Raw genomic sequence first — 25,572 nt, forward strand, 5'->3', positions numbered from 1 at the left:
GTATGCACTGAGGACTGAAAGAGTGAGTATGACATGGGAGCATCCTTGAGAAGAATTGTTGTGGCTTCATTGATTGTCACTAACGATTAGTTTAGATCAAGTTTTGCAGGTTGGAAGCACAGTATCAAAGTACACTTGCCTATTTCAGTTAGATCTCCTTGGAGATATATCTTACAATGTCAAAACTGATATTTTTCAACCTGTTTTTAGTGCTGATTAAACCTTCTGGACTAATTTTTCCAACCAGACCAAGATCTTGCCATCTAAAGCATTATACAAAAAGCTATGACGAATTAACCAATTGTTAGTCTGACATTATTCTTGGAAAATTTGATTACTCTAGGAGTTTTATTTATATTACAATCCTAAATTAGTGTTTTCATTCGTCAACAAAAATGGTTAAGCCCAATCACGGAGATCCCTCGGTTAAAACCCTAAGCCAAAATTCCCAAATCTCACAATGACTTTACAAGAGAATATGAGGTATATAAATATTATTTCAATTGGATAAATAGGTCTCCATCGGGTCACATTACACCAGGCCCCAGTCCCTTTGCTTCCATCATGAATCTCAGAAAACTGGTCATTTGGGTCACCCAACAAGTATGGTAAGTGGATACAAACATGGTAGAGAGCGAGATCTCGCCACCTTGAAAAACCGAGATCTTGACCATCTCAGCGAGATTTCGGTCGAGATACACAATTTTTTGGCATCAACTCGGTGGGTTTTAGGGTTCCAATTGGGTTGAAACTTAGTATTTAGCCTATTTAAGGCCTTTTGAACACATTGGTGACCTTGGATTTATCAGAAAACAACTCTATGTATGATTTTTAAGTCTACCCATAATGTGAAATCGAAATGTTGTAGGATTAGGGAATGCAAGGTTATGCAACATATAATATAGAACCTTTAAGGCATATAAATGAAAAGCAAGTGTATCTAATGCATCAAGTAACCTAAATGTTATCAAAATTCCATCTATACTAATATCACAATCTCAATTTTCAAGAATAGGATAATAGAATTATACAACCATTAAAAGTTCTATATAAGTCATTAAATCATAGGTTCATAAGACAAGCAGAGAATGATTGATATTCCTTCCATGTTGTAGATGTGCTAAGAGTAGTTGCAAGTAAAAATTCAGCCGAAATCCATAAAAAAAAGGCAAAAATTGAGAGTTCCAGTGAGATATGGCGAGACCTCAAGCAAGATATCCCAACTCTTTGCTCTCGAACTCCATCTTGTCTCGCCTATGTGAAAAAATGAGATATCTCACGAGATCTCCCACCATGAGTACAAGAATTAGAGGCACACAAAACAAGATAAGAGAGGAAGAAAGGATACACAAATGGTGGTGGTTACAGGCAGCAAGAAAGAAAAAAGGACATGGTGAACTGTGGCAGTGGAAAGATTAAGGTTAGTGAATGTCTGTAGTAGTATGGATTTTAGACTCAGGTTTAGGGTGGGAATCCCAAAATTGGTTCCCACTCTCATAGCATGACGAAGTGGATGGGGGGTGGGGGTGATGACTTCCATATCAAGAGAAGCACAGTCATGTTCTATTTATAAAATGCAATTTACAATTATAAACATTAAACAACTTACAAGTATTAACCAAAATAACGTTAAATTACAACATTATGGTTCTGTTCCAAATGGTCTTTTCTAATGGTGAACAAGCCTCATGTCTCTTTCTTACCATTTCAGCTAAAATCACATTATACTTTCAATAGGGCCACCTATGCACAGGGTTCATAAATCTCCCTGCTTTAGATATTGCCATCAAAATACAGTTCTAGCAATGTTCAGATTCTATAAACAGGAAAGATGGAAGGATATGCATGATATTCCAAAGACACTCAATCATTTTGTCCAAATTATTATTATTATTATTATTATTATTATTATTTTTTTTTTATTATTTTTATTTTTTTTTTTAACACTAGTTAATAGGAGAGACAAGCTGAGTGAACAGAGAAAATGTCAGTCTCACTTCACAGGCTATAAACTTGATCCTCAAGGAACTTCCAACAAATTGTTACCAAGGTTCAAAAGGATGCAATTTCTCACCCCATCTCAAAAGTACCTCTAATGCAGGCAGGAATAAGAGTTCAGGAATCAAGATCAAGAGGGCCCAAGGAATATAAATTCTTCACCCATGAAAGGCCTGGATTTGTTGACAACAGGTCCAGCAGTCAGCTTAATAAGAATTGGCTTATTCAAGCCTTCGTACAGTTTACACAGAAGTGGGATTATGCAATTTAAGTTGTATGCTCATAATAAGGATATTTTCTAAGCCCATATGATGGGTTAGTCTTACACAAGAATTCAGTTTAGATCTATTTTGAGTATCAACAAATGTTAGGTTAGTTCTCATTTTCTATTATCCATTCTGGGTCTTCAAGAGTTTTCTAGAATATAGGCAGAAGTTAGACTACAAATAAGGAGTCATGTTAGAGGTAGCTAATTTTAAGGTGAGTTTAACCTTGCGACATAGCAATGTGGTGGAGCTTGTATGCGAAAACCCAGGGTCATAACCTGGTAGATTGGTGTTAATTCTACTGTGATTGGATCTCTCTTCCAGATTCTACAACTCACTATGAAACCTCACTGCTAACAAGTCAGATTAATTCGTAAAGGCCATCTTCAGGTCAATTCCTTCCCTATCCCACTGAGTGTCAATGCCTTTTTCTGGTCTCATTTCCGCCAACATGCATTTCTTCATATTCTTTTGATTCAACCCCATTTTCCTTTCATTGATGACAATGTGAACAACTTAACCAGGGTGGATTAAGTGATTCGGTGTATTTAGAGCATTGTGTGATCAATGCACTCATCCAAAACAGAGAGGAAATCAACAGGGAAACTATATAACTAACATTGAAAAATGGAGCTAATATTACGACTCAGAAGGTTAAAAAACACATGTAGAAAAAATTATCATAACTGGATGGACAATAAATTAGAACAAGGAAGAAGAAACAACACAGTAGAGGTAATCTACAAGTAGCTTCAATGCATGATAAATTGAGATAAGTTGCTTGAGGTGGTGTGGTCAATATGACGAAGATTTTAAATACACTGGTAAGCAGCAGTGATCTGATTCTTCAGACCAGGACTGTGCCAAAAGAGCAAGTGGCAGGCCATAAAATGACTTCGGGACAAGTGCAGAGAAAAAACAGCATGGATTAGGCTTGACAACAAATATGGATTTGAATAGAGATGAATGGCAAAACAGATTCCACGCAACCATCCTCATTTAGGTGGGAATAGGCTTAGTTAAATTGAAGCCGTCTTACATCTCCACATTAGGATTTAAATGGACGCTCAACTTGCATAGAGACCTTATAGTTGAAACCCTGAACAAACACAGCCGTGAGTCCGCGTTGAGGGTGATGGAGTGGGAGCTGCTTATCCCCTTTTCCTCCTTCCATGCCTATTATCATCCCTTGACCAATCCATACGATTATATAATGCACCTAAGTGTGTCAACTTATTGCCAAGCCACTTTATGGCAATAGCACTCATTATATTCTGCAATAGCAGAACATATGGCATGGATAAAATGGGTCAGAAAGATAATAACTAATAATACAGAAGTCATTAGTCAAGATTGGGTTGGAGACTCATATGAAGATCCACAACCATGGTCAGATTGTTGTGCCTCCATACAGAATTACATATTAGATGGTTTTTATCCAGTGATAATATTAGAGATTTTAACCATCACTAAGAAAAAAAGTGTTGCCTTGTAAATTCATGTTTTTTATTTTATACAATGAATTAGGTGAACCACTATGGTCTTAATATACAAATATTAGCAACAATCATACTCAAAAATAAACTGAGAATTACACGACTAACAAAAGCAGATGATTCCAACATAAAATATAGAATGGAAATATTTTACCATTTTCATGCCAGTCAACACGACATCGTGAACAGTGGACCATTTCAAATGAACTAGTGGGAAATGGTAGTTGCTTTGTGGCTAATGCAGAAATCATTGCACCAATTCCTCGCTCCAAGGCAAACTGAATCTGATTCTCATGCCCATCTTTTGGAGCAAAGGACATTGTCTGAATGCCCAATGGGAATAGATAAGCTGAGAAACTGGCGACCCCACAACCAACATCAAGAACTTGAGCCACCCCAGCTGAACGGAGATCACCGGTCTCATTAGTAATCATATTTCCTAGCCTGCACTAGCATCCATTAGACAAGGAAAAAAGGGCAGTTAGTGACAGCTGTGATTGATGATGTAAAAACCAGGTGTAGAGCCATTCTCACCTTAGGGGAGAGAAATGTACAGTCTACTTACATAGCTGAGAAGTGGAATACTAATAAAGAATGGAGCTATAAGGTGGCTAAAGCTTGTTCCTGGAACAAACCAGATTCAAAATTGCTGTCCTTATATTGTGATGGAGCAGTAGCTAACTTAGTAGCAACTTATGAAGGAGTGGTTAGGGATGCAATACCCATGCTTAGAATAGTGCATTATGTTCTTTTATATATATATATATATATATATATATTGGGCTTTTAACATAACTCATATTGCAGCCCAATAGTTAGAAATAAGTTAATCAAATTCTTGAGGTCATGGGTCCAAAGCCTGTCATGCACAAAATAATAAGAAAACAAGGAAAAGAAAGAGAGCGAAAAAGAAAAAGAAAAGGAAGAGAAGAAAGCAGAAGCGCTTGAGCAAAAGAGATCACAGCCAAACCCTTGATCCAGTATATTCCATGTTGTCTTTTTCTCTTTGTTTTATTTTTTGAGGCCATGATATCCTAAACTTTGTTTGTGGGGTTTTCTTATCAAACTGGGTAAACCTAAGTGATGATTGTTCCTTAACCTCTTTGGGATGATGGTTGAATCCCATGGACAGGCACACCCTATGATCTCTAGTTTCAACCGATGACCTTGATGGAAATTTTAAAGAGACCATAGAATGGTCTTAGGTTAAATCCATGTGACCATAGGAAAATTCAAGGAATGGATTACTTTTTAACCATTTGGATTTGATAAAAACAACAAACCACACCCTAGTTAAATTTGGATTGACCTTTTTTTTATCCTTCAATACATATAAATCCAAGGGGTTCATAATAAGGAGGTTTCTGTCCCTTCATATTTATGTTATAACTTTTTGATGATGGCTGACCTAGGAAAGTAATGTAAGAAACCAATCCCCTATTGGTCTGGACTTTTCTCTCGAATTGTGGGAGAATGAGAATTTTAATTTGAGACTTTATGGGTAAGTAGGTGACTAATAGACAAACATACCCACCAAATTCAAGATCATTCTGACCTCATTTGATAGGGTAACCAAAATACAAAACACACACACTAATGGACTGAAATCATATTTGGGACACCCAGTAATTGTAAAAATCATAACTAGAGTAGTTTAAGGCATTCTAATAAAAAATTATAGCAAGTTTTAGATTAAGTCTACATCACGCAAAAACAATCTTTCAAGTGTAGGTTCTGGAGTCATCTTTCCACTTTGTACAAGAATAGAACAATTCTAGATGCTGTACTTGGAGGATTTGATACCCAACCTAAAAGTCAATTCGAAGTCTGGGATTTTCAGGGATGTTAATTCTAGAAGTCTAGTTTTATAAGAATCAAATTTACATTTTATTGAGTTAGGGATCTGTTTATGCCATATTTTATGGTTTTGGTGTGCATATCCCAACAGAATCTATGAACTGAAATTGTGAAATAGTTTTCCATCAACAAGTGTGGGGATTAGGTCCAATGCTCCTAGGATTTTGTTCTTCAAACTCTTAAGGGTACACTTGGTTTATTAGTGATGCTTTATTACATTGAGAGATCACTGAATGTACGGCCATATAAGACGCCTAATTCCTAATTCCTAATACACAATGATCATCACTATAGGTAAGTAGGATCAGTTTTGTTTTTGAAGGTTTACTTGAGATGCACACACAAGTTATGTATGCATTTGGTTGAGTGCATATACACAGTACTACGACCCTTGCCAACAAGGGGATAGGTGTTAGATAACTCTTACAGGACCAATTCAATGAGATCATACCAAACTACTTATTCCGAGTATGATGTTGAATTCTACTAGAAAGGATGCTGCTTGCCAATGATTAAATCGCACCGGATAGTCACAACCTGGCTATCACATGGAAATGTCTACATGAATTAACTAATCTAGCCCAGACATCCTTACAACCAGGAGATAGGAAAATAGTAGAAATATTTGAACAAAAACTTTATCAGTCTGCCATACAACCCCGGATAATGCAATACAGATCTTAAATTACCAAAAGATTAGTTACTTACAGATCTGATATCAAAACCACAAAAACCTGCAGTTACTATACCTGCCTTTGACATAACGGCATCTAGAAATAGGCTATATCAACTCCTTTAGCTACATGGCCAGCGGTCTTATGTACGGAGATGGAAGGAAGAACAACAAGAATGCCTAGCTATAGAGTTAATATTTAAGTAATCGTCTAGGCTGTGTTTTGCTTGGTATACTGTGTAGTATAACTGTGAAGTGATTAGCTGAAGTACTTAATATTTATTTTTAATACAATTTCGATCTCTATAGAGAGGAGAAGAAAAGGGGGGAAAAAAGAAAGAAAAAGGAATCCTCTTCCAAGTCACCCACCAACTGTAGGGCAATAAATAGAGCTAAATTGGGGGTTATCAGGTTTGGATCCGAAGTGCTACTAGCAGAGCTAATGTTTGACCTCCAAGTATCCATTGTGCAAGTGGTACTAATGTCATTGTAATGAGTTGCAAGTAGCAGTATACCAGCATTGACTTAGTGATAGATCACAAGGTTGCATTGTTTTATTTCCCCAATAATTAGAATATGTATTATCATGGACTACATGTATTCTGATTTATTTGTGTGATGGCCTCTCATATCTATCTGATTTGATCAAATTTCTACATTTTAGAGGAGTTATAGATTGCTTTGCACTTGCATCTTCCCTCACTAAGCTTATGTCGAAAGGTTTATCCCTTGGGGAATGTTCTTTTTAAACTGAGACACAGATGAGACTTCAACCCTGGTGGAGTATGTGTGGTTGGCTCAGGAAGTTGACACACATGATGTAGTTTGAATATGTGCTGATTGTTCTTTTGCAGCATAGAGATCTAGTAATTTATTTGATTTTTTAGACATTGTAGACAACTAGACATTATATTCTAATTTGACTTCTGACGTCATGTAGCAGCGCTTTTGATTTAATAAGACAGTAGATATTAGATAACACTTCTGACCACCCCCCCCCCCAAAAAAAAAGAAAAAAAAAAGATATTAGATAATACTCAAATATTAGTTTTGAGACCTTTAATCATTATTAATACAACTTAGTTTTCTTTCCGGTGCTAATGATCTTGGATTCTCTTTACGGGATTGATATTGAGATCTATGGTGTGGATGTGAGAATTGAGATTGGCCTAAAACTATGTGAGTGATCTTGGAATGTGTGGGGTGCTGATATAGCATACGAGTCATACCTTGAACCTAATTTGCTTAGGTGGGGTATGACAAGAGACACAAATGGAGTGCCTATGTTTGCTTATGCAAGAAGAAGAGGACATAGAAATGGAGCTACCAGCAATTCATAAGGGCATGGTGGGAGATCTCGTGAGATATCTCGGTTTTTTCATAAACCGAGACGAGATCAAGGGCGAGATTTGCAAAATGGGATATCTCGCTCGAGATCTCGCCATATCTCACTGGAACTCTCAATTTTTGCCCAATTTTTTGCGGATTTCAACCAAAGTTTCACTTGCAACTACTCTTAGCCCATCTACAACATCAAAGGAAGCTCAATTATCCTCTACTTGTCTTATGAACTTATGCGTTAATGAATTATAAAGAACTTCTAATGGTTGTATACTTTTATCATTCTATTCTCGAAAGTCAAGATTGTAATATTCATATGAATGTTATATTGATGACATTTAAGTTATTTAATGTATTTGATACACTTGATTTTCATTTATATGCCTTAATGGTTTTATATTACATGTTATACAACCTTGCATTCTCTAATCCTACAGCATTAATGGTTTTATATTACATGTTATATAACCTTGCATTCTCTAATCCTACAGCATTTCAGTTTCACACTATGGGTAGACTTAGAAATCATACTTAGGGTTGTTTTCTCACAAATCCAAGGCCACTAGTATGTTCAAAAGGCCTTAAATAGGCTAAATACCAAGTTTTAGCCCAACTGGGACCCTAAAACCCACCAAGATGGGCTACCGAGTTGATGCCCAAAAAATGGCATATCTCGACCGAGATCTCACCGAGATGGTCGAGATCTCGGTTTTTCATGGTAGCGAGATCTCCTACCATGCATAAGGGTCTGCAACTGTGCATTCAAAAATGCTCCTTGGAGTTATTTATTAAATCTAATTCTGAGCTAGCAATTGACATTATATATGGAATGGTCAATGGCCCCTGGAAAGTGCGAGGGATTAAATAATAAGAAATATAAAAGATCCTTGAAGTAGCTCCCTTCCTATAGGTAAAGGAGTGTGGGCACATTTAGCAAAAACCAAAACTAGTCAATAGATTACAAAAGAGCTATCAAGGTGAATAATTATCAGATGCTATAGGAATCACCGGATTTCCTTAGAGCCTGTTTGGTTACATGAGTTTGGAGATTTCAAATATCTAGAGATTTCAAATCTATGGAGTTATAATTTATAAAATTAGATGTTTGGTTGTGGAATGAAATCTGTGGATTCATCCTAAAAAAACTATTTGATCGACGTGATTTTTGTGAATGTGCAAATGTATAGCTTTTTTGAAATCTCTGGATTTCACCCCTTACCCATAAATCTATTGATTCACGTTTTTAGTGTAAAAAGGTGAATCTCTAGATTTCATGAATCTAGAGATTTTTACAACCAAACGGGTATAATTCTCAGATTCATGAATCCAAAGATTTGAAATCTCTGGATTCATGTAACCAAATAGGCCCTTAGTGAACTGGCTGATCTAACTAAGAATGAAGTGGAGTCGCACATTCATTACAAATTGTAATTGGCTTTGTATTCCTGTGTGGATCAATGAATAGGAGGGAATACTCTCTTGAGCACAAATTCACCCCCCCCCAACCACACCACTACCATCTCTTTCTTCTTCCTCCTCCCATTGCTGCCTCTTCCTAATCGTACTTTACCACCATTGATCCTTAAAAACCATAAACACCTTTGGCCAGTTTTTATCTTTCCATTTGTGACCATCGCAGGTGCTGCACCTCACCTGCGACTCCTCTTGGCCCATCGCATTCCACAAACAAGCCCTCTAGGACCCTATGATAACTTCACCTAACCCATTTGCCTCCTGCAATCTCCCTTAGGAGATTCGCCTACCCTTTAAGAGTCTCCTACAGGTGTCTTAATACCTTCCTAAGCCCTCTCTGCCTATCACCTCTCTACATAGGACCATTCAGACCTTATGGTAGGACCTAGAGAGATCATTAGCTTCTTGCGATCAATATAGGCCTATCGCCTAGCCCTGTTATCCTTTGTGATTGGTCCTCAAGCCATCGCACCACTTTGCGACCCTTGTTTTTCTACATTCTAAAATTTTGTACTCCCAAAAATTCTTTTTTATGCCTTGTTTGTGGTGGTGAGCACTTTTCTCCTACAAAACCTACTTTCCTTGGTCAATAATTAACACGAACCAAGTTGAACCCCCCCCCCCCCCCCAAAAAAAAAAAAAAAGAAATAATAATAATTGGGCCCAAAACCCAGACCCAAAGAAGCCAATCCAAAGCTGGCCAAATTCCCCCAAGGGCATTTTGGTCATTTTTTCCCTTTTAGGCTCAACATGGATCTGGTTGGAACCCTCTCGATCCAAGGGTTATGGAACTAATTTTATTTTTTTATATGAGTTAGTATTTTTTGAGTTACAATAGAGTCCAAGTCCACTGTTAGTCATTTGAGTTGTGTTGGATTGGACTGATTAGTGTGGATAAGATAAAATTCTTTATCAAAGAGGGTTCTTATCTTTTAGGGAATCCAAGTCCAATGAATCTAGGACAAGTAGTAGGATCCCTATCTATTAGGGATTCCCACATTGGGTCAAAGTCTTTTAAGGGCTATAAATAGCCTGTTATTTCATTGTAATTTTCAGTTTTTGATGAATGAAATTATTGTGAGTGTTGCAGCCAAAGTGGTTCGGCACGGTTTCTTTACCAGGGGACCCTACAGTTATCTATTTGAGAGCATTCTGATTTCCAGCATTCAGTCATTAGTTGCAGCCTTCAAACATCGAATTCAGAGGGAGATTTAAACTTCAAATCAGCTGTAATTTTCCAGATCAAGCAAACCCAAGTATGTTCAGCCCTACAACCCCACCGCAAACCCCCCCCAGTACAGTCCTATAAGGAGCCCCCCCCCGCCCTCCTACGACCCTATCAACCCCCTCCCCCCATCTCCCCTACCTTGCAGCTCCCCCATTCATGGTTATCAAAGCGGCTGCCTAGGCGGCAAATCGGTTTTTGAACCGCTTAAATTGTGACCGCTTAACTAACGGGCTGATTTCTTGCCGCTTTTTTGCTTAGGCACTACCGCTTTGCTGCCTTTTGCGCCATATTGCCGCCTAGATGCTAAAACAACCACTTTTTTTACATTTTGTAATTTGTGCATATTAATTTTTTTTTAATCATAATTTATTCTACAATGCCGTATATAAATTTAAATATGTGAGTCATTTCGGAATCGAGGCCCAATTGCAAATGAACTCCGAGGCCCAAAGTGGCTGTCGGCAACAGAATGTGAAGCATGAGCCATATTCAACATTGATCAATGAATCATTAAATAAACAATGACTTGGAAACCGGAATAATGAGATCTATTAATTTATCATGTCGGCACTGTTTAGTTTAAAAAAGGGAAAAATGGATACATCAATTATGATTCCAATTCGAATATTATTCATGTATACTTAACTAAAAAGTCACGTTAAAAATAATTTGACTAAATTATATATGAATAATATTGTTATTCATAATTGTGATTCTTGAATGTTTTTTATTTTTATTTTTATGAATGTGATTGTTGAATGTTTGTTTAGTACTTTAGTTTATTATAAAAAGTAGTTTGAAAGTAGTATATTAAAAGTATTGACTAAATTGCTTTGGTCGCTTTATTGCTGCCTAAACGCCGCTTAGTCGCCTAATCGCCAAGACGGAACCCCAATCGCTTTGGTCGCTTTGCCGCTTTAATAACCATGCCCCCATTCCCCTCCCCTTTTTACTTTTTTTCTTTCCTGCAAATAACAGCAGGCCTCCCTCTGTTAAACCCTCAATTCCCAACCCCTTTAGCCCCATTTCCCTCCCCTTAGGATCGCACCTATCCCTAGGACCTAGTTCTATAGTTACTTCCCCAATTCAGCCTAGTTTCCTCGGTCTAGAAAAATCATGCACTTTATCTTCTTCCTTAGAAGAATTCTGCAGATTTCTAAAACTTTTGAAACCCTAAAGTTTAGATAATTCAGACTCCTAAAACCTCCGAATCATTGAACCCCGGTTCTGAAATTACAGAACTAGCAAGGATAGAGATAGACCCTAATCCACCCTAGCCGAACCTTCTCAAAACCCTAGTTTCTGATTACTGATAAACCCTATTCACACTACAGCAGAGTTTGAGAGTGAAATAAACACCCAGTGAACCCTAGATTAGCCATTCCCCTTTGCTGGAATTCCTGAGCAACCCTTAGGTTTAGGGAGATTCCCATTCTACCCCTAATCCTAGACCTGGGTTTACATCAACAATCCTTCTTTGTTCCTACAATGGCCGATCCAGTTACCCCCGCCTCTTCTGATACATATGGTATTGAGGATCCTTCCATGTCTTCTATTTCTCGGGATCGTGATCTTCCCCCTTACAGATGACCACTATGAAGCTTAATGGGACCAATTATCTATGTTGGTAGCGATTTGTTTCTCTTGCAGTTCGTGCTCGTGGTTTGACTAGCCATCTTCATGTAACTTCTACCAAGCCTTCTTCACCTGTCACAACTCAAGACAAGTGGGAGACAGATAAGTGCTTGGTTATGGGATTTTTTCCTTAATTCCATTGAACCAAGTATTGCGGAAAGTTACCTTCGACTCCCTAATGCTACTACTATAAGGAAGGTTGCCCCAAAGAAACTTATTCCAACATTGGGGACGATGCACGGTGCTTTGAGATTCGAAGAAAAAATTATCAATTGCAACAAAAGAAGCTTACCCTATCTCAGTACTACAACGCTCTTATCAGACCTTTGACTTTTATGGCCATTTCACTCCATTGAGTGTTGCAGATGTCACTGCCTATAAGAAGTGGGAAGACAAGCTCAGAGTGTATGATTTTCTAGCAAGGCTGAATATTGAGTATGATCAAATTCGAGCATAGATTCTTTTCAGGAGCTTTTTCATACTATGGAGCAAACCTATGCTATGTTTGATACTGACAATAGTAAGACAGCGATGGTACACACTCAGACATCTGATTGGGTTGCAACAGAGGCTGGTTCTGGTAGCAACAAGCCTAGTTCTGGTGATCCCCGCACCCCAGTGAAGTGCAACTATGCGAGTACTACGGAAAGGGGCATCATACAAAAGACAAGCATTAGAAGTTGCATGAACATATAGCAAATTCCCGCAGAGGAGGTAGGAATGGAAATAGGGGCAGTAATCAAGCATTTACACACCAAGCAAATTCTGACACCATGAGTAATCCAACACTTCTTTCCTCTAATGAGATCCAGCACCTTCGACAGTTGATGTCCATATTTGACATGTCTTCTTCAACGCCGACTTCTAGTGCAAGTGAATTGTCTGCCATTGCTCCTTCCGCTGATCCATAGTCTTCCATAGGTATTTTCAATTGTCACATTGTCAATGCGACTTATCCCTCCTGGATAATCGACTCTGGGGCAGCCTACCATATGATTGGCTCATCTTCCTTGTTTCATACTTATTCGTAATTTCCTATATTTCTTTGACTCAAGTTGTTTAAATGGCTGATGGGTCTTTGCCTTATCGTTGGGAAGGGCTCTATTATCTGTTCGCCTTCTCTGACTCTATCTTCTGTTTTGTCTGTTCTTAAGTTTTTGGTTAACATTTTGTCTATTAGTAGCCTTACTTGTGACAAGCACTACAAAATAACCTTTTTCCCTTCTCATTGTATGTTTCAGGACCTAGAAACGGGGCGTACAATTGGCAGTGGTAGATAGAAAATGGGGCTCTACGTGTTAGATGGGTCACTGTCAACTCTTTCTACGGCCTCTAGTTCCACTTCTCTTGCACTTTTTACTTTATTCCAGTGGCATCGGCGTCTTTGCCATGTTTCTTTACCTGTTTTGTCTAAGTTATTTCCGAATTTGGTTAAAAGATGTAAATAGAATTATTCTTATTGTGCGGCCCACATTTTAGCCAAATAGAATAGGCATGTTTACTCTATTCTAGATCTTCTTAGTACTATTTCATTTTCTAGTACACTCTAATGTCTGGGGCGCGTCTTGGACTGTGTCTTGTTTTGGTCATAAATGGTTTGTCACATTCATTGATGGTGTGCACTAGGACCACGTGGGATTACTTCACTAGAAAAGTGGTCATTTCACGTTTCCAAATTTTTCATAAGATGGTTAGGACAGAGTTTGGGGCCACAATCTCATATGGATAATGGGACTGACGTATGCTCGACTGACATAACTGACCATGGCATCATACACCAAACTAGTTGTGTTCAGACTCCACCTCAAATGGAGTTGCCAAGCGTAATAAACATTTGTTTGAGGTAGCACGTTCCCTAATGTTCACTATTAATGTGCCTCCTCGGTTTTGGGGTGATGCGGTTCTCACTACAGCTTATCTAATTAACTAAATGCCTTCCCAAAGCTTGGACAAGCGCTGCCCCTTTGAAGTTCTTTTAGGGACAGTAGCCTTTGCAGTACCCGAAGGTTTTTGGTCGTGTTGCCTTTATGCAAAACCACCATGTTCATGGTAAGTAGGATCCACGTGAGTCTCTGAGGTTATCCTCTTATAAAGAAGGGTTATAAGTATTATCATCCTAGATCTCATCATTTCTTTGTCTCTATGGATGTCATGTTCTAGGCACAAGTCCCTTTATTTTCCCTTACACATCTTCAGGGGGAGAGTCCTAGTAAAGAGATCCTGGTCATCATTCCTCCTTTAGATATCTCTCCTGAGATTCCTGCAGATGATCCTCCTTAAGAAGATGGAGTGATGGACAGGAACAGCTGGTGGATGATGTGGAGGATCAAGACCTTTGAAGACTTATCAAAGAAAGTAGCGAGAATCCCCTTCTGTGCTGAGCCAATTTGAAGCTTCGACTCCTAGTCTTGAAGTATAAGTTCCTTCAGATTCACTGAAGGTGAGCCCATCTCTGACCCTTCTTTTGACCTTACTTTGTACTTACTAATTGCATTGAGAAAGCAACCATGGACTCGCACCAAACATCCAATTTTAAATTATGTTTCATATCCGTCCCTATCCCCAAAGTTTCAAAGTCTTGTTTCCACTTTGTCCTCTGCTTATATTCCTAACACTTGGCAAGAATTCTCACTCAAACTATAAGGAAGCAATAAATAAGGAAATGTAAGCTCTCAAGAAAAACAAAACATGGAAATTGGTGACTTTGCTTGTAAGAAAGCGAACTATTGGGTGCAAATGGGTGTTCGTTATCAAGCACAAGGTAGATGGGACCATTGACAGTTACAACGCAAGATTGGTGGCCAAAGGTTTCACTCAGACTTATAGGATTGCCTACTAGTAGACATTTGCCCCTATTGCCAAGATGAACACAATTCGGGCTATCCTCTCATGTATAGTGAATAGGGATGGAACCTATAACAATTATACGTCAAGAATGCTTTTCTACAAGGAGAACTCCAAGAGGAGGCATCTATGGATGTGCCACCAGGGTATTCCACTACTAAGACTCACGGGAAAGTATGCAAGTTAAAGAAGGCATTATATGAGTTGAAATAATCTCCGAGAGTGTGGTTTAGAAGGGTTCCGTAAAGCCATGATCTTTAATGGTTACAAGCTAAGTAATGCAAACAACACGTTGTTCATAAAAAGAGATGGCTCCCAAATTACTGTACTTCTAGTGTATATAGATGATATAATGACCGCAAGCAACGAGGAGTCGAGGATGAAATTTCAGCTTTAAAGACTTTTCCGAGAATTGAGTTTGAAAGAAAAGATATAAGAAAACTCAAGTATTTTTTTAGGTCTAAAGTAAGCATATTCGGCCAGTGGTGTGTCTCTCTCTCAGAGAAAATATACTCTGGATCTACTGAAGGGGAAACTGGGATGTTAGGATGTAAGCCAGCTGAGACTCTTGTTCAACTTAATTCACACTTGAAGGCAAAAGAAGGAGAACCAATAGATAAGATAGGCTATTAGAAGTTGGTCAGGAAGTTGTCTTATTTATCACACACTAGACCAGATATCGCATTTGCAGTTAGCCTTGTTAGTCAGTATATGCATGATCCCACTCCTCACATATGTATGCACCGTACTAGATCTTAAGATATTTGAAGGCTACTCTAAGAAAAGGCATTTTGATTTCAGTTTATGGACACCTTAGAGCTAAGGCATACACACACGCTGACTAGGCAGTATGTCTAGATGACAGAAGGTCTACCTCTGGCTACTGTACATATGTAGAAGGCAACTTGGTAGCATGGAGGAGCAAGATGAAGGAAGTAGTTGCGAGATCTAGTGTTGAGGGTGAGGTTAGAGCATTAGCTCAAGGTATTTGTGAAGTATTGTGGTTGAAAAGGCTATTTCAAGAGCTTGGGACAGATTTAAAGGCACCTCTACAGTTGTATTCGGACAGCACGTCAGCAATCAGCATAGCTCATAATCCGTTAGAACATTACAGGACCAAGCATGTGAACATTGACAAGCACTTCATCAAGGAAAAATTGAGGCCAGGCTGATTCAGATTACCTTTATTACCTCAAATAACCAGCAGGCTGATGTGTTTACAAAGAGCTAAAGTATCAAGATATTCAATAACATCATCCACAAGTTGGGCATAATAAATATCCATGCTCTAGCTTGAGGGCGAGTGTTGTAAGACAGATTTGGTTGGTAGATTTGGGTGATTTGGGTGTTAATAGATTTAATCTCCATTTTTGGTTTTTCCTTAGTAAGGGTAGCTTTGCTAGCAATCTTTTAGGATCTTATTTTCTTGTAAGACTCTCACACTGGGAAGATTTGATTTGTTCTGTATTGGGTAAGTTATTATAAAGCTCTTGTTGTGTCCTTCAGACACAAGCCAAGATTCATTCAATTCCTTCAACATCACCTCTACAACTCATATAGAGGCAGAAACAAGACAAGGCCAGAACTTCATAAAGGGATTTCTTTTCGGGCCAAAAAACCAAGGTTTTTTGCCCATCTTTGCCATTCAATCTTGGGGTGATTGCTGCCGACCTAACCATAGGTGAAGAAGGTAAGATGTGCGAGATCTGATTCATCTAAGAACTGATCGTTGCAAGCCCAATCTAATCACCATTGAAGACCCCAGTTGCAGCCTGAGAAGTGAGAACCAAAGATAGATCAATGCTTTGCTTTTCCTTTTCTTTGGAATTAAATCTGAAACATAAATGCAGCTGTCCCGAATCAATGGTTCCCTTTTTTCTTTTTCTCCACACAATCCAAAGCAGCAGACTTCTAGTTCTCAGCAGCTTTTGCTAACTGATAAAAATAACAGACTTTTTCCCCCTTTTCCAGATAAATTTAGACTTCCTTAGTGTTTGTGCTAGTCTTTGCTTATCTTTGGCTTCCATATCATGCAACACATTTAAACAAGACTAACTTGCAGAAGGGGAGCACTAATTGAAATTTGAATTAGTAGGTGGGATTCATTGGCATCTACAGTCCCAGATCTTATAACCACAGGTGTTTCTTGCCTTATTGGAATTCAAATCCCTCCTGCAGGTTGGAACTAGTTAAACCACAATGATGAGGTCCAAAAGAAGTTGGTGGCTCCTTTTATCATCCACATAAGACTAAAGTAAGGAACACGCTAAACTTAGTATATCAACCAGTGTCAAATCCATGTTTGACGGTTTGGTAAGAGTGGCATAGGAAAGAGTAAGGGCCTAGATATCAATGGGATCCTAATTTCTAAGGAGAGATGAGGGCCAACAAAGGATTTTAAGCAAGAGCATTAGTAGAGCAATCTCTAGGTGGTTTCAAGGCTCAAGCATTTCACCTCACACAACTAAAAACCCACTTCAAGGCAATGGTAACAGAGACTTAGAATTTGGAACAAATATCAAACCATCAACGCCATAAAAGATCATCTGGCCCTACTTAGATGTAATTGTTAAAGAACGCAGATAGGTTACAAGGAGAAGTGGCCTTTTTCTGTATGAATAATAAATGTATTAAACAACCCAAAGAGGGATAGGGGCAAATTGGGGGGGGGGGGGGGGCATCACAGCTATGAGCCTCGCGACTGAGACAAAATAGAAGGGTCTAATCCTTGGGTAACAACAAGATGTCTGTTCCGTGAGGAATCTAAAAGGGGTTTGGAGTAAATGGGAGCTAGCTTAAGACTAAAATCCTTATCCTTATAGATGGTCTTCTAAATCAAGTCAGTGGAGAGAGATTTAAACGACCATCTACAAATGTTAAGCTCTAGAAAGCAGTGGGAGATACAAGCACCAAAAACAAGCTTGCCAATGGAGTCAACAATCGGGACCCACCAAGACTAGAAATGAGACAAGCCCACTCACAATTGAAGTGTTGGGGCCGCCTATGATAGTACCAAATGGTGCAGCAGGAGAAGAATAGGTGGAGGATGTCTTCAAGGTCAAATTGCAGAGGGTGTAGACTGCATAGTTGTCATGGCAACGAGGCGATGTGAGGCGGTTTTGGCTAGTTGGAGCGATGAGTCGACAAGGCACCCTCTGAGGCGCTTTTGAGGCGGTCGAGGCGTTTTACATTATATATAATAAAAAAACCATTTAGCCTACCTCAACCGACTTTTGGGTTTTAAAATTGTAATTTATTTTATTCCAAATCAAAGGTAAAAAATAATTTGAAAAGTAGATTCCAATTGAAAAGAATCTAAGGGGTGAATGGTTATATAAGTGTTATGTATTATCATTTGTAACATTAAATTAATTAAAAAAGAAAAAGAAAAAACAAGATTAAAATCTCGATATCGAGCCCTAACCCCTAACCTCTCGCCTCTCACCTCTCGCCACTTTGCTCTCTGCTCTCTGCTCTCTGCTACTCTCCATGACTCCATCTGCTACTCTCTTCGTCTCCGACTCCAACACCGACCACCAGTGACACCGGCGACACCAGTGACACCGGCGACAGCCAGCGTCACCGGCGACAACCATCTGGAGATTCTGGACTCTGATTTTTGTTTTTCTTCAACCAAAACTCTACCGTATCTCAATTGCAGGCTTGCAGCGGCCAACCTCCGATGGTAACAACCTCCAGAGCAGCAGCGTGCCATCGTGCGACTCTCTTTCTTCTTCTTTCTTCTGCAACTGATCATTATTTTTTTTCCCAAATTCATTTTGTTCACCGTGCGACCCATTGTTGCGGTTGCAGGCTTGCAGCGAGTCAGTGACCAAGTTGCAGCAGCTTCCGGTCACTCTGGTCACCATCTCAGGCAACGGTAAGTCGTTGGAATGCTTTTTTTTTTTTTTCCTTATGCAATTGATCATTAATTTTTTTCGACCGCCTTATTGACTTTGCCTGAGGCGAGTGTCGCCACAAGCCCTTCATTTCCGCCAGGACGCCTAGGTGACGCCTTGACAACTATGGTGCAGAGGGGGGGGGTAGGAATGTGGCAATGGATGAGAAAGGAGTGGATTGGGAGGCAGGAGGTGAAGGATTGCCTAAGAATATGATTCTTGAACCAAACAATCTTGGACTAAGGGACTAATTGGAAGGGGGCTCTGAAGAGGTGCCAAGCAAAGGTATAGAGAAGGCTTCACTCCAAGAGGAGACCCAAAAGGGGGCGTGACACGCATTCAAGTGGTGGAGTCTAGGGAGGGTGGGAAGGGATGAATGCATGTGGGAGAGGGATGGAGGAAAATTGAGGGGAAGTCCTAAGTATTGAGAGATGAAGGTAGAGAGTGGACGTCTTTAGGGATCCTAGAGGAGTAAGCAGCTCAGAGGTCGAATATAAGGAATAGAACCACAAATGGATGCCAAGGGTTAAGCTAGAATTAAGTGGAGGACCCATCACCAGTCTAGGTAGAGAAAGCAAGAGACAGAAGGGACCGCAAAAAGAGAAGCATCTTTCAAACTAGGAGGAATTGAAGGGGAGATGTACGGTCCAAAGAGAGTCTTAAGAAGATAGGAGTAGCCCAATTGACCTAGATGGGATCTTCACAGGAAAAGATTCCCACAGGAGCTTAAAAAGGCCAGCAAAATTGTTGTCTCAAATGCAGCGGATGATGAGGCCTCCCTTAGATTTGGGCTTGCACATCAGCCCATCTGAGAGAGTGGAGGAATTTTTTGGTTTCTTAGCCTTTTCAAAGGAAGCTGCAAAAGAGAAATTCCATGGCACAGATGCTAGAATTGGGCAAAACAAATATCCCACACTTATAGATATAGGAAGATTAGGACAAATTGAAACAGGACAAGCTTACTAGCATAAGATAGAAGTCTTCCTTTCTAGAGTTGGAGCTTTTCCCGTCCACCTTTCTTTTTAAGTGTGTGTAGTAGTAATGGTTGTCAAGGCAGCAAGGCAACCAAAGTGATTGGGGCTCCGCCTAGGCGATTAGGCAACAAAACAGCGCCTAGGCGGCAATAAGACAACCAAAGCGGTTGGGTCAAAATTTTTCAATAGAACTATTTTCTATAATAAGCTAAACAAATATTCAACAGTTCACATTCATCCCCAAAAAATAAGCATTCAAGAATCATAATTATGAAAAATTATTCAAAAAAAACCACAAAACATAAGTTCATCTCATCAAACCATGGTTGTCAAAGCGTCCGCCTGGGCATTTACTGATTCATTGATTCTTGATGTTGAGTATGGCTCATGCTTAATATTCTATTGCCGACGGGCACGCGGGTCACTTTGGGCCTTGGAGTTCCTTTGTAGATTGGGCATCAATTAAGCGGTTCAAAACAAGGCAGTTGAAGGAGGGAGCCTATGGAGAACCCAGTAGCCTGAAGGAGGGAGGCCAAGATATCATCTAGCACCTCAAAGAGGAAGAGTTTGGACTTGCAAAGATTCAATCTAAGGCCAAAAGGACTCGAAGAGGTGAAGAGATGACATGATGGCAAAAAAGGAACGGAGATCCACTTCGTTAAAGATCATTAGATCATCTGCAAAAGCGAGGTGGGAGAGGTTCATGGGTTTGCACTTTGGAATAGAAAAGATCAAATGCTAGTTGGTTTAGGACTAGAGGCTCATAGAGAGGACCTCCAAAGCAAGGGAGAAAATATAAGGCGAGAGGGGCACCCCTAATGGAGGGAATGAAACCAATAAGAGAGACATTCACTAAGACAAATAAGTAAAGGGAGGAGATGCAGGTTATGGATCCAATGTATGAACATTGAGGTAAAGCCCACGACAGATAGGTTTAAGAAGAAGTGGCCTTTATATGGAGTGACCCTTAGTCCATTACATAATCATCCCCTTCTTTAACAATTTCATCTAAGTAAAGCTTAACAATCTTATATGACTTCAGTGGTTTTACATGTTCTCCAATGTTGAATCTCCTTTACAATTGCCTTGAAGTGGGGATATTTATCCTTGTAAGCTGGAATGCTTGAACTATGAAACCATTTAGAGATTGCTAAACCAACCTCTTGCTCATGTTTTTGGATTAAAGCTCTCATCAATCCTCTTTTGGCCTTTATCTATCCTTTAATATATATTAAGATCCACGTCTTTGATATTTAGGCCTTCCACTTTACTTTGCCACTCCTACCAAATCAGTCAAACATGGATTTGAGATTGCTTAATCTACTACAGCTAGCATCCTCCTTACCTTTAACCTTCTGTAAACAACCAGAGAAGCCACCAACTTCTTTTGAATCTTGTCATTGTGATATGATTGACTGAGTTCTCCTCAATTGCTCCTCTTTCCATTCTCCTTCTCTAGCCCCATGTCTAAACTTCCTCACTGCCTACGCCAATCCCGGCTCATCCTCGATTTTCATATCTGATCCTTTATAGTCATGAAAATCTTCCATCAGATTGCCAACCAAGCATCATCATCCTCTTGTGTTTAAATAACCTTTCTTTTACCCTTAGTGGAATGCTTTTTCATTGCCCTACTTGACTCTATATGGCACTTTGGACACTTGGCAACATTCCTATATCTTCCTCCCATATGTTCTTTTTGTCTAGTACCCCAACTCCCAGATGTTGTGCAATCCTTATTTATTTTTGAGCAATATCCCCATCTAATATCTCTAACACGGGACATCTTCCTACACAACAAAGCAAATAATGATGGCAACCTACATAACTATAAAATTAAAATTAAAATTAAAATGCATAAAAAATTTAAAAAATAATAATAAAAAGATAGGATGTTTGTTAGACTATAGAAAACATATCCCAAAGACTTCCGGAGAGAAAATTAAGAAATCATCCCAGCCTGATCATGCTTTTAGTGCATGATTCTATCCCATTGCAAAAACAGCAGTAATATAAGATTCGATGCAAGAATAGGAAAAATGCTTCCTTGTACCTAAATAGGAAAAATAAAAACCAAGAATCATAATTCACATCCTTTATAAACCAAGGAACAAATACAAGATAACACATAAACTGTGGTTTTCCCCTGCTCTAGAGGAACTCATGTTCTTTATTATATTGACACTAAATTCATAATGATGAATAAGTATTAAGAAAGTCAAGGACTCAAGGCAACAATAATTTCAGGTTAGCCAAGAAATTATTCCTTATCTCTAACTGCTACATAAGTGAAAAATGTAGTAATCATGACAATACCAGAAATATGTGTAGGTAAACAAGGAAGAATTCAAGAAATTATTTGTAAGGTTAGTTCTAGGTACCTTTGGATATACTCTGAAGCCCCATGCTTGAAATGTGTACCACCACCAGGGAACCACCACAGTTTACCCTTCTCATGCACCCAGTTTTGTCCTCCTTTGACTTCCGCCAGATGTGAATGGTTCACATTACTGTGCCAGACATAGTCCCTGCTAGTCGGCCACATTATTGGTATTTTATAATCTTCCGGTGGGGGAACCAAGCAAAACAACCGCCTTTCAAGTGGAGGGCAGTGCCTGTCAAGTTCTTCCCTTCTTTGGGTATCCAGATTTGGAAGCAATTTTCTTATGTAAGAAGGGTCATGGCAGGGGATGTACTCATTGTAAGTTAAGGGGCATATGTTCATCCCAGTTTTAGGCATTAAAAGAGGAGTACTCCTAAAAGTAAGTACAACTTTGTTTGCAAATTTTGAATGACCTGCAATTATGGAAGATAGATTTGTTAGATCTAGCAGAACACAAAAGTTCTCGTCATTCAGCAAGAAAATAGTAGCCACAAGAAACTGTTGTAACGCAAACCAACTTAATGTATGAAAAGTTGACAAACCATATACTAGATAGTTGAGGTGACCTATTGACAATCTATGAACAAGCTTTCGGAGTACTAGAATGAATATCCTAGTTCGAGGAGCAGGAAATAAGGCTTGAAACCCCAATTTGGAATTTGGACATTGCATTCAATTTTAGAATCTAACTAAGGAGTTAAAAAAAGCAAATTGAGAGGTTCAGATGTGTGACTGAAAAACAAATGCACAAGTAAAAAAGGGGAAATTGGAAAAAACTTCAAGGTGGACACTCAAAACATAAAGATGCCCTGATTGAGATGGCAATGAAAGAATCTCCATGTTTCAGTTTTCAGTACAGTGATATTGCGAAATAAAACACATGTACCCAGTAGGTTTTCTAAGATGATAAGGCTAGACTGACACAAAGAATCAGACAGTCTAGATCAAAGTAGCAACACCATAAAGCGGTTACAGATTTGATCAGAACAAAAGAAGCTTTTGCATTTTCTTTATTTTCTTCAAGAACTGGTTCAGAACTGAACCAGACCAAACCAACCTGCAAGAACTGGTTTTCTTTCTTGTTTCCTTCATGAAAACCAGATCTCTGGTCCTTCCCACCCCACCATGAAAATTTTCATCCATAATACATTGCAAAACCAGTAAGGGACTCACAAGCTCTTAAAATGGGGCAGGTTAGGGTTGACCAATGTTTATAGGGCAAGGGGTGGCATCAGAAAAATGCACAGAATATCCAACCATTTTTTTATTTGGTTATCCCCATAAAGGAAAATCTTGGGTGCATTCAGGACTCCTGGTCCATCAGATTTATACTCTATAGATGCAGCAGCAAAGCTAAACACTTTATTAACCAACTATCGAGTAAGTAATATAAAGTCACAATCTCTGCCACTTCTAAAGCTTGTGACAAAAGTATACACTGCTAACCGCTTCAAACCATATGTCTCCTAACACTTCCATGAAAGCCCTCCAAGATGCAGCAGTCTATACAAGATTAAACTAGTGAAAATGAGCAATGCAAAATACAAGGAACTTCTAAGTCATGATAGCCTCACCTAAAACAATGTCTACTCACAATCTGCCAGATCCTATTTTGATAAAAAAAAAATCTGGCAAAAGTCAAAGGGTCAGACTGCTATGAAACTTATATAGTAGGGATATTGTCTGCTCCATTCTCTGAACAGCTAGGTAGCTACAGAGGTTGGACTCACTGAAAGACTGTAGTTGCCCAGCCATTTTAGAAAGGAAAAGTTCATTCAAACTTCTCTGTTCTTCTCCTTTAGTTTATATCCACACATCAGATTGGTCCATTGTAGGGCAAATGGATCCCTTAGCTTAACTAATAGTCTATAACTGGTCAAAGCAGAGCCAAATTTAATCAAACTGTTGTTCAATTGAACTTGTATGAGAAACTCAAGATCCGGAGGCACTGAATACTACAGTATAAATCAGGGAGGGCCTCTTATTTCTTGAAGTCAACCAAAAGAGAGATCAGACATTTCAGCGGAGCAGAGAATCCCTACCTAGGTTACCTAACTGGGCCTACTCTCTTTGTTATGGATAATTGAAAAGGCCAAATTTTCTACTATAAACATTTGGCCCAGAGTACGAGTAATAGATTGCAGAGATTCCAGTGGCAGATATATCCATGTCTCGGATTCTGGATTCTCTATCCACTCAACGGTGGGCCCAAGTTCAACAAATGGTTCATTGAACTGTAGCCATCGTTTTAACATATTTTTAAATCAAAAACTTTCTGTAGATTTATTTACTCCTTGGCATGGATCTTGAACTGAGTTCAAATTGCTTGTGATCTATCTTGCCATTTTAATGACATGATTGTAATGAGATGATGTTGCATTCTACAAACCAGGTCATCCGTTGATTTCCAACAAAAATTTTATTACCCACATCAATTGGCTTAATAAGCACTAGTCCTACTACTCAAACAAAGCCTTCTTTTTTTGGTAAATTATCACTAAAACTAAGTCGAGAAGTCCATAATTCTCTGCCCTGAAGCAGACCTAGATCAATAATAAGCTTGCAAAGACTACACCAGAATGTCACATTGCACAAGATGTGTAAAGAGCCTTCTTTTTTTGGTAAATTATCACTAAAACTAAGTCTAGAAGTCCATAATTCTCTGCCCTGAAGCACACCTAGATCAAATACTGAGCTTACAAAGACAACACCAGAATGTCACATTGTACAAGATGTGTAAACTTTCTAGTATCCATCTATTTGAAGTCTACCTTAAAAATAACAAATAAATTTATCTACTCTGAACTGTTCGACATTAAATTCATTTCCAGTTTCCCAATTGAACAAATCAAGAACCAGCATTGAATGTAACAAAAAAGTTAGGAAGAGTTTCCAATAGGGAGAGTACCAGACGACGTGTGTAAAGAGGAAGAGGCTTCTTCGCGGACATAGGTAGCGGTGTTGCGATTGAAGAGGGTTCCCGTGTAGAAAGAACCCACCATAATAAAAAGTAATATGAAGATCAGCTGCACTGTCTTCGAATCGAAGGCCGCCGAGATCCAATGACCCGCCATTGTTTCTTTCTCTTCTCTTCTCTTCTCTTCGTGTTTCGTTTAACATCAATCTAGCAAACTCATTCTCGAGCTTTTATTACGTCTCTTTCGCTCCACTCTCTCTCACAGCTCTCATTTTGTCATTTCTTCTGAAATTGGAGCCGTTGCAGGATTATTTATCAGTGCAAGGATCCCAGACAGGGGAGGGGTTTCCGGTTGGGTCGGGGGGGGGGGGGGGGGGGGGGGGGTTGGGGCGGGGCCCCCCGGTTGGAGGTGGGGGGCCCACCCCCCGGCCTCTTCCCCCCCCCCCCCTCCTGAGGGGGGGGGGTGGGTGGGCTGGGGGGTTTTTTTTTTTCTGGGTGGAATATTAATTGAATATTCCACATAAGGTGGGCTTCATTGATTGTGTTACACTTTGATTTGGTTTCTTATTGGTCCGATATGGGTAATAT

General features: G+C 39.2%; 1 protein-coding gene across 1 annotated transcript in view; it reads right to left on the reverse strand.

Annotated features, from left to right (window-relative positions):
- LOC149007676 (putative methyltransferase PMT6) overlaps positions 1-25,304 on the reverse strand; it is a 35,862-nt gene extending 10,558 nt beyond the window's left edge. The window contains exons 1-3 of the mRNA XM_089167287.1: positions 24,976-25,304; positions 22,066-22,480; positions 3,915-4,204 (exon numbers count right to left, since the gene is read on the reverse strand). Coding sequence (XP_089023413.1) covers positions 3,915-4,204; positions 22,066-22,480; positions 24,976-25,141 — 871 coding nt within the window. The 5' untranslated portion in view covers positions 25,142-25,304. The remainder of the gene's footprint in view (positions 1-3,914; positions 4,205-22,065; positions 22,481-24,975) is intronic.
- Between the last annotated feature and the right edge of the window lie 268 nt (positions 25,305-25,572).

The sequence above is a fragment of the Hakea prostrata genome, chromosome 8 (genome assembly GCF_041222555.1).
Source record: "Hakea prostrata isolate BN-2017 chromosome 8, UWA_Hpros_2, whole genome shotgun sequence".
Lineage (NCBI taxonomy): Eukaryota > Viridiplantae > Streptophyta > Magnoliopsida > Proteales > Proteaceae > Hakea > Hakea prostrata.